The 15,698-nt window shown below is 34.6% G+C and overlaps 1 protein-coding gene across 5 annotated transcripts in view; it reads left to right on the top strand.

Moving 5' to 3' along the window:
* The window catches only part of mask (multiple ankyrin repeats single KH domain), a 69,870-nt gene that overhangs the window by 3,762 nt on the left and 50,410 nt on the right, over positions 1-15,698 (top strand). For all 5 annotated transcript variants that reach the window (XM_075298570.1, XM_075298634.1, XM_075298500.1 and 2 more), the window contains exon 2: positions 2,139-3,844. In XM_075298570.1, the coding sequence (XP_075154685.1) occupies positions 2,399-3,844 (1,446 nt within the window). In that variant the 5' untranslated portion in view covers positions 2,139-2,398. The remainder of the gene's footprint in view (positions 1-2,138; positions 3,845-15,698) is intronic.

Here is a 15,698-nt window from a genome sequence, read left to right as displayed (position 1 = left end):
CAGTGGATCCATACGAAGGAATTATTGAGTTATTCATCATTCATCCATCGTGTTGAGTGTTAGATCAATTAAAACTATTTTAGTTATTTCTATTTTATATTGAAATGGACTCGGCACTATTTTACAACTCTGTTGCTAATTACAAATACCAACTCGCACAACACGATATGTATAATTTAGTAATTAGTGAACATGTAGACACAATTTTTAATTCCCGAACTCTGCTTAGTGAAAAACTTAATTTTTATAGACAATAGATGGCGTCATCTAATCTACAAATTACAATCACATGAAATTATGGCTCATAAGTTGTACCAACAATTCTTGAAATCACTTCGATATATAAAAAATTGATATTTTTAGAGATATAGGTTTCATTAGAACTTGGAGTTTTCTATTATAATGTATGATATTTTGTAGGCCTTTATTGGTCTGGTGTTATTAAATAAATAATGGCAAATATTACTGATTCATTAGCAATATGAAATACAATGCCTATGTTCAATTTGCCAAACTTATGTTTACGTTTGGACACAAATTTGACAACCTATCATAGAGATAAGATAACATTGTCATACACCCAACAACATTTTAAATAACTATACCTTAGTTAATGTAGACTGAGACTCCCGCGTATATCGATGAAAACCACTTGAATTTTGATCAAACTAACACTCGTCGAAAGTAAAGGTCTTCGGCCGATGGGAAGATATTAGTCGTCCATTCGTTGCGAAGAGTTATCGTGACTCATGAAAATCTCTTCACGAAAATTACCGTTACGTTTGAAATCTACATCTTCAGTATCTGGAATTCCTTAGATATCGAGAATAACGACATTCGTTATTTAATATATGGGTATGGTCCTGAACAAAATCGTGAGCTTTATTCAAATCGTTAAGAGTGATGAAGCTCACTTTCGACTGGTAATAACATCTGAACTTGTAGCTATAATACCCTCATGAAGTTTGTTCAGGTATGTCTGGTATGCTGTTTGATCTGGAATTCCTGTTCTACGCATTGAGGATTGAAATTGTGTTTTCAGGGAGATGGATTTCTATCTACTGCTTGCAGATTTCACTACTGACAGTCCCAGCTCTCTCACTCTCTTAACATTGAACACTTATCTTATATTTTCATGAGCTACGAGCATGTTAAGACCCCCTTTGTTATGTTGTGTCACTGCATACAAAGCTGTTGTTGTGTTGTACAGTTTACAGAAATCATGTTGATGACTGACGTGGCTGGGGTATAGTATTTTGAATGCCGGTGAGAGACGACAGATCGCAAAGATTATTTACCTCAATACGTGATTCCAAAAAATTGTGATTCGTCAGAGGTATATTGTGGCGTGTCTTTAGCTCGTAGAACTCGCAACAAATCGCTATCGTCGTTGTAACATTCTCTGTGAACAGTCGATTGCAAAACCCTTACACATCTCATATCGCATATCTGTCGATGTCACCCTGCCCAAGGCTGGGTCTTTAAATCCCATCGGGGATTTAAAGAGATTTTACTATGGCCCTTAACTTACCAGTTACTGAGCCTAAGATACATTTCGTTAGGTGCTCTAGCCATGACTTTCGTTTGTGTTCACTTATGAATCTCTGATTGTAGTATCGTATGCAAGTCCCGCTGCTTCTTTACAAATTATTATTAATAATTACTATCGAAATAATTCCTTACATTTCCTTTCGATTATTGAATGCCTTTATTCCAAAATTTAAAAAAGAGAGCGATCTGCGTTGCAAAAAATCACAATACTTCCTTCGAAAAATTTAATTTTCTTCCGGAATCTAAATTGATAACGCCCATCAACCGCGTCTACTGAACGATTATTAGATCCTTTGGAATCTAAAATATAAAAAAAATATATAATATTATATTTCAATTCCTCATAGTTTGATGAGCAATTTAACGTGTTTTTGTTCACACATTTCCCCCCTCAATTTTGTTGGTTAATCGGTGGACGGAATTTCTGTGTGTAGAGTTGGTTTTGTTTTCATTGTGCATTGCGTCATTGTGTCCACTTTTTTTCGAATTACATCCGTTTAATCGTTTAGAAACTGAAAAAAATTAAACATGAAATTTATGTCATTTTACCCTTAACTTAATTTGCGCCTGATTTATTATTATTATAGAAAATTCAACACAAAGCTTTGAAAGAATTTTATAGAAATTCAAAAAATATATAATTAAAAGTCATAACAACAACAACAACAAAACAAATATACGAAAAATATAAAATACACGAAAAAAGTGATTCAAATATAACAGAAAAAATCAACAACCAGAGAAGAAGAAGAAATAACAATCTTGGAAAGATTTATAAGAGAAAATACTTCGAAAATTTTTGTGTACAATATCGAAAATATAATTCACAAAATAAAAAATATAAAAAATGAATAAAGATGATCAAAATAAAAATTTGAATAAAGGAACGGCTGGGACAAACTCGAAAAATAACAATAACAACAAATCAGCAATAGACATTAACCAACACCAGCAGCAGCAGTCAACAAAATCCAACAACAAAAATAAGAAAAACAGTAACAACGGCAATAGTTTAAAATTGGCCGCAGCTACAGCAGTAGCTGCCACAATAGCGACAATTGCTACCAACAATAATAACACCAATCCCCAACAAGCACCCGCAGCTGCCACCACCCCCGTTAATAATAACAACAAAAACAATAGCAATAGTAAAAAGTCCTCACGGCAGGGAAATGCGGCTGCTGCCACAGCAGCAACAGCAAGCCGTCAAAATTCCTCCAACTCAGTTTCTTCCTCTGCCTCTAATTCCAACAATAATTCCCATGCAACGGAATCAATAACACCCGCGATATCATCAAACGATTTGTTGGACAATAACTCCGCTGCTGCATCTGTTGCTGCCGCAACGAATTTAGCAAATGCAGCTCGTTTGAAGAATACGAATAGCTGCAACGCCAGTTCAAAAATCAAGTTAAAAGTTAATAACAACAACACCAATTCCACTAACACCTCATCCGCCGCTTCAACAAGCTCCTCATCCGCTGCAGTTATCAGCACTGCCCATGGCAATAAAATGTCAAAAACATCTAATGCGAATGTCTCAACTGCTACTAATTCAGCAACCATCATCACAAACAACAATAATTCCGCCAATTCATCAGTTGCAGCAGCAGCAGCAACACCAACATCGACATCTGCAACAACAACTGGGAAAGATGTTGATTTGGGAGCCTTAAATACAGTACCATCGCCAGCCATAACATCGACGGCAACAGGTACTGTACCCACAATTACCTCAAGTAAATCATCATCAGCTCTTAATACCGGTAGTGGAAATTCTTCTTCTCGATTGAAGAAATCTTCCTCGGCAGCAGCTGCGGCGGCGGCAGCAGCTTTAGCATTGCAGCAACAAGCTGCTGCTGTATCAACCGGTAAGTCTGCACTAACATCTGCCTCATCATCGGCCAAAGGGGGGTCTTCAAAAGATGCCCATTTGAAATTCTCCTCCGCGTTACCATTACTGGTTGGTTCGGCGGCAGCGGCTGCTGCAGCGGCGAAAGGAGGTGGTTCATCAAGTGCTGGAGCACAAGCGGCCGCCGCCGCTGCTGCTGCACTTAAACAAAAACTAAAAAACGCTGCAGCTGCATCATCGGCTGCTGCCAATAATTCCCGCTCAAATTCAACATCAACATCATCGAATTCATCATCGATTGCGTCTTCGGTTGGTTATGTGAATGCTATTTCGAATGTCCTGCAGAACATCATAACCAGCGATAATTCGGATACCGATACGGAATTATATCCACCACCTGTTACGGATCTTTCCGAATCGGATGAGGAATCGGTTTCAGAGGTAAGTGAATGAATCAATGTGACATTTTTATCACAGCTTGTTGTTATTTTTGCTATAATATTTTCTAAATGTACATTTGAATGTTATTAAATTTTATTTTTAAAATGCCTTCTTTTCGTATTCCTATAACAATACTTGGTCAAAAGTTTTGCAGATGGTGTATTATAATCAGCTGAGCACAAATGGTTGCTAAAATATATATATATATCGAAATGTCAAACACGCAAAACAAAATGTTTGCAATTTATTAACAGTTTATATAGTAATTACCAATATATGGGGATTATATCAAAATATGGATCGATATAATTCATATTAGGATCATAATTTGGTGGGCCAAAGAAGAATTGCGGCTTATAGTTGCTGAGAAACAAAACCCGAGACACTTGTCTATATAGGCTCTATATTAAAAAGAATTATCTGCGTGAACTGCCCTTACTTCTTGATAGGAAATGTCCAAATAAGGCGCTCAAAAAATGAAATAGGGAGATGGGTTTTATTGGCAGATTCAAAAAGCACATCTTAGAACTAAACCTGCTCCCCATAAACATGAATAAAAAAAAAAAACAGTGACTACTACAGACAGTTGTACATCGATAGATCGTTTTAGAACTTCTACCTGATCAATAATATATATATTCTTTATATTAGGGATATACACAATGGAAGGGGGCCTGTAGGCCTGGGCATACCAAGTCATAGAAAAATTACTTCACCAACCAGATAGTTTATTTGTCTAATTTGCAGATAAATTCCGTTTTTTACAAAAATTTTAGTTTAGATTTGTTCTCGTACTCCTACCATAACCCTCTATACACAAGGATTGTGCGCTAACTATTTTCTCGTGGAAATAGTGAATTACGATATATTTATTGCTAGGGATACAAAAGTCTAAGGCCGTTTTCGTTTCGCAAAAAATATGTTACCCTGATGTTACACTACTTTTTCCCTCATTGTATTTTCGCTTAGAAGATATTGTCACTCCAAAGTTATTGTTAATTCATAATATTGTGAGGGATACATAATCCAAAATCTATGACAGTGTCTTTAATATTTGACAATCAAATTCGAGAATGTTGCACCTTTTTCCCAATCGAAGTCGACTTTGTGTAATCTTTAAATGGATTAATCGAACTATCATGTTCACCAAAATCACATAGTCGACTTTTGATAGTGACAAAAATCGACCAATCGACTATTAGGGAGATAATCGAGGCACATTGAACAAACGACTTTTTAAAGTTTTGAAAAATTCGAAATGTTGGCTTTTTGTTACTCTTTACAGTAGGGTAGTATTAGTGGCCAGCTTTCACAAAATCTTGTCTTTTTTTGTTTGTCAAACCAGTAGTAACACAATTTATAATTTTTATGTACCATTGCAATCTATGCATAATTATATTAGTCAATCTGCTTGGGTTGCCACAGTCGGTAGAATTCCATCAAAAAGGGCAGATTTTTTCATTGCTTGGTAGGATGGATTCTCGATGTTTTGGTAGATTTTGCAAAGAGGTACTTCATAAACTTTCTATATATTAAACCGATAGCTTTAATTGCTAGTGTTTAATTTAATTTTAATTATAATAAATATAAAAATATAAATTTTCTATACAAATAACATTTTTGATAAAATTTTCTATAGAAATAAAGAAATAAATAAAATTTTTGACAAAATTTTCTATAGAAATACAAGTTTTGACAAAATTTTCTATAGAAATAAAATTTTTGACAACATTTTCAATAGAAATACAATGGTGACAAAATTTTCTATAAAAATAAAATGTTGACAACATTTTCTATAGAAATAAAATTTTGACAAAATTTTCTATAGAAATAAAATTTTTGACAAAATTTTCTATAGAAATACAATGGTGGCAAAATTTTCTATAAAAGTAAAATGTTGACAAAATTTTCTATAGAAATTAAATTTTGACAAAATTTTCTATAGAAATAAAATTTAGACAAAATTAACATAAAATCGTTACCAAACATCGTTCAAGTTTGTAGTACATTAAAAAACATAGACTTCCGTTTCAATATGATAGATCGCTTTAACATCCTCCTCTCTAGACAATGTCAAGTCATGGTGATACAAAACAATTAATGAAAATAATATCTTTTATTGTCAAAGAATCTTTTATTTATTACACTTTTTCTTATCGAAATTATTCAATGGTGTGAATGGGTCTGAAATATCACATACACGCAGAGTTGAATAATGTTGAATAGAACAAGGTGTTTGAGAAAAAACTACATGCCGATAAATGCTGTTTTCTGTTTATACTTAGAAAAACATTTGAGCTTCTTTCATCAGCTCTCTACGACGACATATAATGGAAAAATCATTTAAAGGAGATTCAATTTGGATTTCCGTTCTTAGAAACAAACGAAACAATTGTATAGCACACATAGCAAAGTACAGATTGTGACTTTGCATTTTGTGGTGATCTTGGAATTAGAATTTTAAATAATAACAATAAAGTAGCCGCTATAAATATATAGCATGAACTTATTGACAATTGAGTGTAAATCGTAGATATATGTGTCAATGTACTTTATACTGGAGGTTATGAGTCACTCACATTTTGGAAGTCAAAATCCGTACGTGTATATGCAAGAAATGTTGTTGGTATATTGCACTGACATGCATACTCTCATGGATTTAGTTCACCGACGGACAACGGACAAATATCGCTGATAGTTGTAAGTCATTCTCACGACTTTTAAGAATTTGGAAAAATTTTACAACAAAGTCTTTTGGGAGGAATTTGTCCAATCGACTACGAGAAGTGATCTATGTCCATTGTACGAGATTAAAAATCGTTGAAATAGGAGAATTTTTTTTAAACATTTTCTATTATAAAGCATACCCTTCGACTTTCAAAAAAAAAGAATTGCTACACATTTCCATTTAAAGATTGATTTTAGTTTTTTTTTTGCTAAATTCATCAATGAAATCAAGTGTCTTTTTTTATTAGCATCAAAAGTAGATTTTTAAAAGTATTAAAAATCGATAAAAAGACTAGTCTGAAGATACCTAAATGTCAACTTCAATTTTTAGTTTCTGGGTGTTAGTTTTAGCAGTTTAATATGTAATTACTACATTTGTAATATTGTTGCATACGGCATAGATGCAATGTACTTATCGGTTCTTAAGATTATATTGGGAACTATTTGGGAAATGTCGACTTTAAACTAATTTAGTTCTTCAAAAATCAACTTTTGGACTTTTTCCAAATTGGCAATTATTAAAATATCGTTTTTTTACGTACGCGACCCACCAACGGGTGTATATGAAAATGCATATAGGATAGTTACTAAGCTTTTATTAACCGGCTATAATAGCTCCCATAGGTTGTCCTTAATAAATCTTTGTTTTATGTGAGGGTCGTTAAGCAATAAAGTATTGTGGATTGTATTTCCAATGATATATGCTATATCAAAAATATATTATTTGAAAAATAGAATCCGACTTTTTTTTGACAGAAAGTCGATTTTCAACTTACACATTTACATTCACATTCGACTCCGACTTTTTTTTGAAAAAAGTCGATTTTCGGCTTGTACCAATGTAAAATGACGTCCCTCTGTCCTCCCATGCGGCCACAGTTTTTGCATGTCTTCATAGGGATTTTTCTAGTACGAACCAAAAATGACAATTCTTTCTCCTTTATAGTGCAAAATATCAACCATTTTGATTTAGTTTTAACTATGTATGGCCATATGGTCAAATTTTCTCTGGACTTTGGCTAGCCAAGGCATTTTTCTATGTGTTCGAGAAATGTTCTAAATTTCGCTGATTATATTATCTGGATTAACAGCTGTTTAGTTAAAGGATGAAAGGAAATGACATAAGCGTAGAGAGGCCTCTTGGAGGACTTATGCCCCTCCGGAAAAATTTTAGCTGCTACTTCAGAATTTGAAAACCCACTATACATTAATACTGTATTTTGGATAAGGTAGCCCCTCTACCTGAAAGTTATCTAGATACGCTGAAGGAGATATGTGTGTTGCGTTTCACACTAGCATCCATTGCAGGCTGTTTAGTTCTATTTATAGCTTCATTGTTGGCGTTAGAAAAGCGTTGTATCTCCCCTCTGCAGTGTTGCCAGTATTGGGGATTTTCTGCAAATTGGGGATATTTTTTCGTGGATGGGCACGAAATTATTGATTAGGGGTCTTGGGGATTTGTTTGGGAATTCCCATAAAATTGGGCATTTTTGTGGGTATTTTTTTTTTTTGAAATCGGTTCAGTATACTAAATCAAGTCTACAATAATGGTTTATATTAAATTCATTCTATTTCTATTTTTTTTAAAATAAACACAAAGCAAAATGGCAAAATGTTAAAAAGAAAACATTGCTCCACGGCATACAAAAGTCACGGCATTTGGACTAGAAACGGACACATGATTTTATTAGGGGGAGTTAAGCACTAATTTATAATTTTAGTCAACTTGGCTAAAACATTTTTCATCAGTGTTCATCACTTGTAGTGTCGTCATTACTCCGTATTATCATATCTAAATTTACATATAAATATGGTAACATTGTTCTTTATTATCCATTTGCTTTAACTATGACATTTCATATTCACGACTTGTATGTATGTAAGTTCATCTTAATATTTGAATAAAGTTCAGTTATCTGTTGTCTACTGAAGTAAAGACATAACAATTTAATGGCGACGAGGATCAAAACGTCAAAGTCCAAAGATAACTAAATTTACGCTGTGCAAATCAAAAATTTGTATCAAATCAACATCGATCAATTAAATAAAAAGGACTTTAAATATGGAAGAACAAATGCATAAATTATTAGAAGCGATTACGGCAATGACGACAGCTATGAGTGGGGGAAGCCAAAGTGTACTTCCAACAACAAATGTCAGCGTGATTTCAAGCTTCGAATCGTTCGATCCAAAAGTGGAATCATTCAAAAATTATAAAGAACGTCTTGAAATACATTTCCAACTTAAGAAGGTTTTTACAGATAAAGAAATGTGTGCGAAACTTCTTTTGCAATACATTGGTTCATCGAATTATGCTCTATTAACATCTTTGGCAGCGCCAAAAGCTATAAGTGAACTAAATTACGAACAAATAATTGAACTGTTGGAGTCGCATTTTTGTCCCAAAAAGAACATTTTGGTTGAGCAACATAAATTTCTGTCCGAATTACAAAATGAAGACCAGTCAATTGCGGAATTCGTTTCGGTTCTCCAAAAAAGAGCAGCAGATTGTGCATTTGTGTGTGATTGCCAGAAATCCGTGTCTGATATTTTTCTTAGAGCTCAATTTATAAGGGGCTTGCGTAGCAGCCACATAAGAGAACAGTTACTTCAAAATCCAACGGCATCTTTCTCGGATATTGTGCAAAAATCATCAGCATTGGAAGCAGCGAAAATAGACAACACCGCAATAGGGAATAATGAGGCAGGTTCTTCGACAAATGTGAATCAAATTCGAAAGGCAACTCAAAAAAACGACAGCGTTGATCATAGCCGAGGCAGAGCAAGCAGAAACAGTGTTTATAAAGGCAGAGCAGCAAAGTCTAAAGTAAATTACAGCGAACTAGGATTGGATGGTTTATGTCTTAGATGCGGAAAATCCAACCATATTGCGAATGAGTGTAAAATAAAAAAGAATAAGGTAAAATGTTTCGCCTGTGGAAAGTTTGGCCATGTAAAATTAGTGTGCATTAAAGAAAGAATGAATAAAAACAAAACAGAAATGTCTGCCAATACTCTGGAGGTTTGCGAAACAAACGGTTACGGCATAAACAAAATATTCAATATTTTCAAAACATCATCCTCCAATGTAGAGATGCAGAAATTTATTGTTGATGTTTTGATCGAAGGGAAAAGACAACGGTTTGAAGTAGACTCAGGTGCGGCGTTCACGTTAATTCCCAAAAACGACTTCGACAAACTTAACATCAGCTCACCTTTAAAACCAACCAGTGTAGCTTTTCGAACGTACACCGGGGATATTTTTAAGCCATTGGGTGTTGTGGATGTACAAGTGCAGTTCGATAAAACTTTATCAAATGAGCAAATGTATGTAGTAGCTTCTAATCATGCTGCACTTCTGGGCCGCGTTTGGATAAGGCATTTAGGAATAAATCTAAATGAAATTGATAATGTCACAACAAGTTTTGATCAAGGTAAGCTGTATTCAAAATATTCAATTGAAAAAATAATGCAGAAATATCCTGCAATTTTCGAACCAAAAATTGGTTGTGTACCTGGATTCCTTTGTAATCTTAAATTGCAAGATGGGGCTAAGCCAATATTTGTGAGAGAAAGACAAGTTCCTTTTTCACTGCGCGCGAAGGTAGAAAAGGAGCTTGACAATTTAGAAAGAGATGGTATAATAACTAAAGTTAATACCAGCGAATGGGGGTCGCCTTTAGTGGTAGTGCAAAAACCAGATGGCAATGTCAGGCTTTGCGTAGATTACAAAATTGGAGTGAATCAACAACTACAGTCTGCGCACTACCCAATTCGGCGTATAGACGAAATTTTTAACAGCTTAAAAAACGCAAAGTATTTCTGCAAAATTGATTTGTACAAAGCATACCTCCACATTCAAGTTGACGAGCGCAGCAAGGAAATACAAACTATATCTACCCATCGAGGCACCTACAAAATGAACAGACTTTCATTTGGAATTAAAACGGCACCGAGTGAATTCAATAGAATTCTAGACCAGATACTACAAGGGCTAGAAGGTACCATATCGTATTTTGACGATATCGTTGTATGTGGGTTTTCTATAATGGAATGTTTACAAAGACTAGAAAAATGTTTTGAAAGGCTACACAAATTCGATCTTCATGTAAACCAGAGCAAATGCGAATATTTTAAAACAGAAATAACATATTTAGGCTATGTTATAAGCCATAATAAAATTGCAAAATGCAAGAGCAAAACAAAAGCCATTTCAGAGCTACCACATCCCAAGGATGCTGACGGTGTAAAACGTTTCTTAGGAATGATAACATATTATTCAAAATTCATTCCGAATATATCAACCCTAACCCATCCATTACGTGAACTTTTACAAAAGCACAAAAAATTCGTATGGTCGAAAGAATGCCAAGATGCCTTTAATGCTCTAAAACGTGAAATAGTTTCGGATAGAGTTCTTCGGCCTTATGATGAAACATTGCCGATAACGGTCGCGTGTGATGCTAGCCCTACAGGCATTGCTGCAGTTTTGTCGAATGTAGTAGAAGGCGAAGAACGGCCAGTGGCTTTCATTTCACGTGCGTTGACAAAAGCCGAGCAGAACTACAGCCAATTGGACAGGGAGGCTTTAGCCATCATATTTGCAGTAGACAAGCTTTTTATGTACTTATACGGCAGAAAATTCACGCTAATAACCGATAATCAACCTTTATCAAGAATTCTTCATCAGTCGTCCAAAATACCAGCTATGACTTCAGCAAGATTGTTAAGATATGCATCGTTTTTACAAGGATTCGACTATGATGTGAAACACCGTAGCGCAGAAGAAAATGTGAATGCTGATTGTTTGTCAAGAGCACCATTAAGTCAAAATTCGGAATATATACATTTTCTCGATCAAGAAATTAATATTGTTCAAGAACAAATTTTTAACGAAATTTCAACTAATTCTATAACTGCTTTAACTATAGCAAAAGCAACGAACGAAGACCCGGAATTATCAAAATTAAAATCTGATTTGACGAATGGAAACATTAATGAAGCTGAGTATTCTATTCAAAATGGCATAATTCTAAAAGCAAATCGGATTATTATTCCAAAACAGCTACGAGAAAAAATGTTACAAGAATTGCACCACACCCACATAGGAATTGTAAAGATGAAGCAACTGGCCCGCAGGTATGTGTTTTGGAACGGCATCGATATGGATATTGAAAGAATGGTAAGAGCTTGTGCAGATTGTGCAAAAGTAAGGAAAAGTCCCCCAAAAGTTACAGTGCACCATTGGGAAGAGCCTGAGGAGAATTTTTCTCGAGTTCATATCGATTACGCCGGACCATTTATGAACCATCACTTCCTGGTCCTAGTAGATGCTAAATCCAAATGGCCAGAAATACGGATTTTGAAGAATGCACCAACAACACAATCAACAATATCTTTATTGCAAAATATTTTTTACACGCACGGATTGCCTCGAATTCTGGTTTCTGACAACGCCACAATTTTTACAAGCGCTGCTTTCAACGAATTTTGCGAAGCCAATGGAATTTTACAGAAATTTATTGCGCCAGGGCATCCGGCAACAAACGGCCTTGCTGAAAGATATGTTCAAATCTTGAAGACCAAACTCAAGGCTATGGAAAATGATACAACACCATTATATCAAAAGGTTCAAGAAATTGTATGGCGCTACCGGGCAACACCATTGGCCAGCGGTGATACACCAGCAAAATTATATTTAAATCGAGAAATTAGATCCAAGCTAGATGTCATCCGACCAAGTAAACCAGAAAAGTCTAAACCATCTGAATCCAAAGTTCGTCAATTTTGCATTGGTGATACAGTACAAGTACATTGGTATGAGAAGGGGAAGACGGTATGGAAGTTTGGTATCATCACAGCAAAGTGGGGACATCTACACTATGAAGTTTTATTGGATAGTGGTTACAAGTTAAAGAGGCATATCAATCAAATCCAAAAGACTGAGGTTCAAAGAGATGATGAAGCCGTAGAAGAGCAGGTCCAACCAAGTAGTAACTCCAAGCCATTAAAGGATGAAATCTGGATTGAGACATCAACCAATAAACCACCAATTGAACCGGCACCATCTACACCTCCAGTGCGCATCCCATCAGATAGTAATGCAAGCATCATTAGACGATCTAATAGGACGAGAAGACCGCCTGCTCACTTTTCGGATCATGTCCGTTATTAAGCCTGGGAGAGTGTAGTGTCGTCATTACTCCGTATTATCATATCTAAATTTACATATAAATATGGTAACATTGTTCTTTATTATCCATTTGCTTTAACTATGACATTTCATATTCACGACTTGTATGTATGTAAGTTCATCTTAATATTTGAATAAAGTTCAGTTATCTGTTGTCTACTGAAGTAAAGACATAACATCACTATACCCCATAAATGTAGAAATAATGGTGATGGTTCGCCTTCATGGTAATCTACAACCCAATTTTATTACTTGAGTACTTAGAAGTAAATTTTCTTTCTCTATATATGGAGACCGAACTCCCATTTTCGTTAAGGGACAATCATCGATCTCCTGGTGATGTGTTTTGAAATTTTGGTTTTATTGCAGCTCGCTGGTATAACAAAAATTTTATATATTTTTTCCATTTTTAAGATTTTACTAATTTTCTATAGCTGTTATTTTTTTATGAACATTTATTGGGGATTTTTGTGAGGAACTTTCATTTCAATTGGGGATTTTTGGGGATGAAAGCGTCCTATCTTGGGGCAAGAAAATTACTGACAACCTGTATATAACACGATAGAAGCAATTCCCAAAAACTCCTAAAAAAAGTCGAAATTTAGTTAAAGACGACTGTGCTCGTGTCAAACATATTCCAGATATTGTTCGAAGACATAATCGATACTGCTGCTTGTTAACGGGATCGATAAAAAATGATCGAAAACACTGTAATGCGCCTTGCAGACTAGAAGATTATCCGGACGACAGTAGTCGTGTCGAACATATCCCATATATTGGCCACATCATAAGATAAGTCCGAATGCATAATCGATACTGCTGCATGTTTATGGGATCGATAACACATTTACCGATTATTTAGTCATCAACGAATGGTCGTATCGATTGGACACACAAGATTCTTTACAAACACAGACATTCCGTCCGGAAAAACTTATAGTCTGTAAGACGCATTAACCCTCTAATGCCCCATTTTTTGCCAGCTTATTAAATTTTCAATGTTAACGACACAAAAGCAAGAGAACTAAGCAAGAAAAATGTATACCGTAAAATTCAGCATACGCTGCAAAGCCTCTTGAATAGTTCCAAATAATTTTTCTTTTTATTTTGCCAATTTTTGTTGTCTTAAGGTGTGTTTTACTAAAACCTTCCTTATTAAATAAAGTCCGCCTAAAGGCGGGCTTGGACATTAGAGGGTTAAGTGTTAAAAAAAGGCATTTCGCAAAGTCACGTTGCGTATGGACGCAAACGTTTAGGCGTGTGCAAAAATACTAATATGAACAAGGAACTATAGCGAAAAAGAATAAAAGCTTACAAAAATTCTCTCACTGTTACCGTTACGGCAAACAAAAGAATACAGATGAAATTGAAAAAAGAAAAAAAAAAAACAAAAACAAAATAAACATTGATTGACTCTGGTGTAAGGTGGTGGTGTGATGTGACGAAGCTTCGGATCGAGATGGGATCTCGCCTCTCGTTATCTCGAATGTTTAATGAAATGACTATCCGTGTGACTGGCTATCCGAGAGTATAAAGCAATCAAATAAAAGTTTGTTTAAGTGATGGTGATGGTGGTATTCCTCATTTTTGTTTTTGATTTTTTTTCTGTTTACGACAAAGACCATTTCGAGTTTGTTTTTTGTGAAGAAAAATAAGGTATAATTTCGTGCTGTTTCCTCTGTTTGTATTTGTGGTCTGAGCATACATATGTATATATTTTGCGTATTTTATGGATTTTTGGTTCAGGCACTTTTTCGTCGACGTTTTGTATACATTTTCATTCTTTTTCAATGAACGTCAACGAAACCTATGGCAAAGAAGAATGTAAAGAAATAGCAAAAATGGTTTTTTGTGTCAGAGCGTATGTTCGTAATCTCTCGTCATTTGCGAAAATGTAGAAATAGCTGTGTGACATAAGGAGAGAGAGAGAGAGGAGACGACGACGACGAACCACAGTTGATTTAGTAAAATCAATTGGCTTTTTGCTGATTGCTCTCTTTGTTGGATGTTGAATTATAAAAGACATATGATAAATGTTTAAAAGGAAGGACGAAATGGCCATATGTGAATCAAACAGAGAAGGCCAAATGCAGCCATTATAGTATATACCAACAAACATATGTATGTGGACAAACAGTGGCAATACACGTAGTCTATTAACAAAACAGTAGTAGTGGTTCATTGATGTTTATGGGTTTGCTTATTTCAAGTAAAACACGTGAAATGTGTAGTGTACACCCAATATTGTTAGGTTCTATGAATGAATCTTATTTTTTTGTTTTTGATCATCAATGAAGGAAGATATTGGAGTTACAGCTTGTATATTTGCAAAATGTTTTGATACAACTATTTGGAACACTGGAATTTTGTACGGTTTTATTGATTATTAGAAAAAAATACGTGGGTGATCTGATAATTATATACCCTCACAGCCATATGCAAATTCATAGCAAGCGCATTTTTTTATGCTGAAAGGATTCTTAAGATCGGACTCGTATACTTCTCTTTGTCACTTTTGGATATTTTTTTTTTTATTTATTTATTTTCATATGTAACGAAGCCTTACAAAGGCCTTATACAGTTACTTAAAACAACATTTTAAATACTACTCAAAACAATTCTCTTTATTCTAACATTATACTAACAATAATACAAAAAGAACACGAATAGTGTAGTGCAATGGCGCGAATAGTTACAAATTTATAGGACAATATTTTTTGTGCGAAAATATAATAATATTATTATTATTACCTATATTTCATACCATGAATTATTAGATATTATTTTTATTATAATTTCGTATTTTTTCATTGCGTTATAACCAGAGAAGATATACGCTTGAAAATTCATATTGCATATGCATTCTGCATATTTTGCACTTTAACGCATATTTTGTACTCTCTTGCTTATAAAAGCATATATACATAAACTAAA

The sequence above is a fragment of the Haematobia irritans genome, chromosome 1, assembly GCF_050003625.1.
Source record: "Haematobia irritans isolate KBUSLIRL chromosome 1, ASM5000362v1, whole genome shotgun sequence".
Taxonomy (NCBI): domain Eukaryota; kingdom Metazoa; phylum Arthropoda; class Insecta; order Diptera; family Muscidae; genus Haematobia; species Haematobia irritans.
Note: the sequence above shows the minus strand (reverse complement) of the source record. Positions and strands in the feature narration are given on the sequence as shown.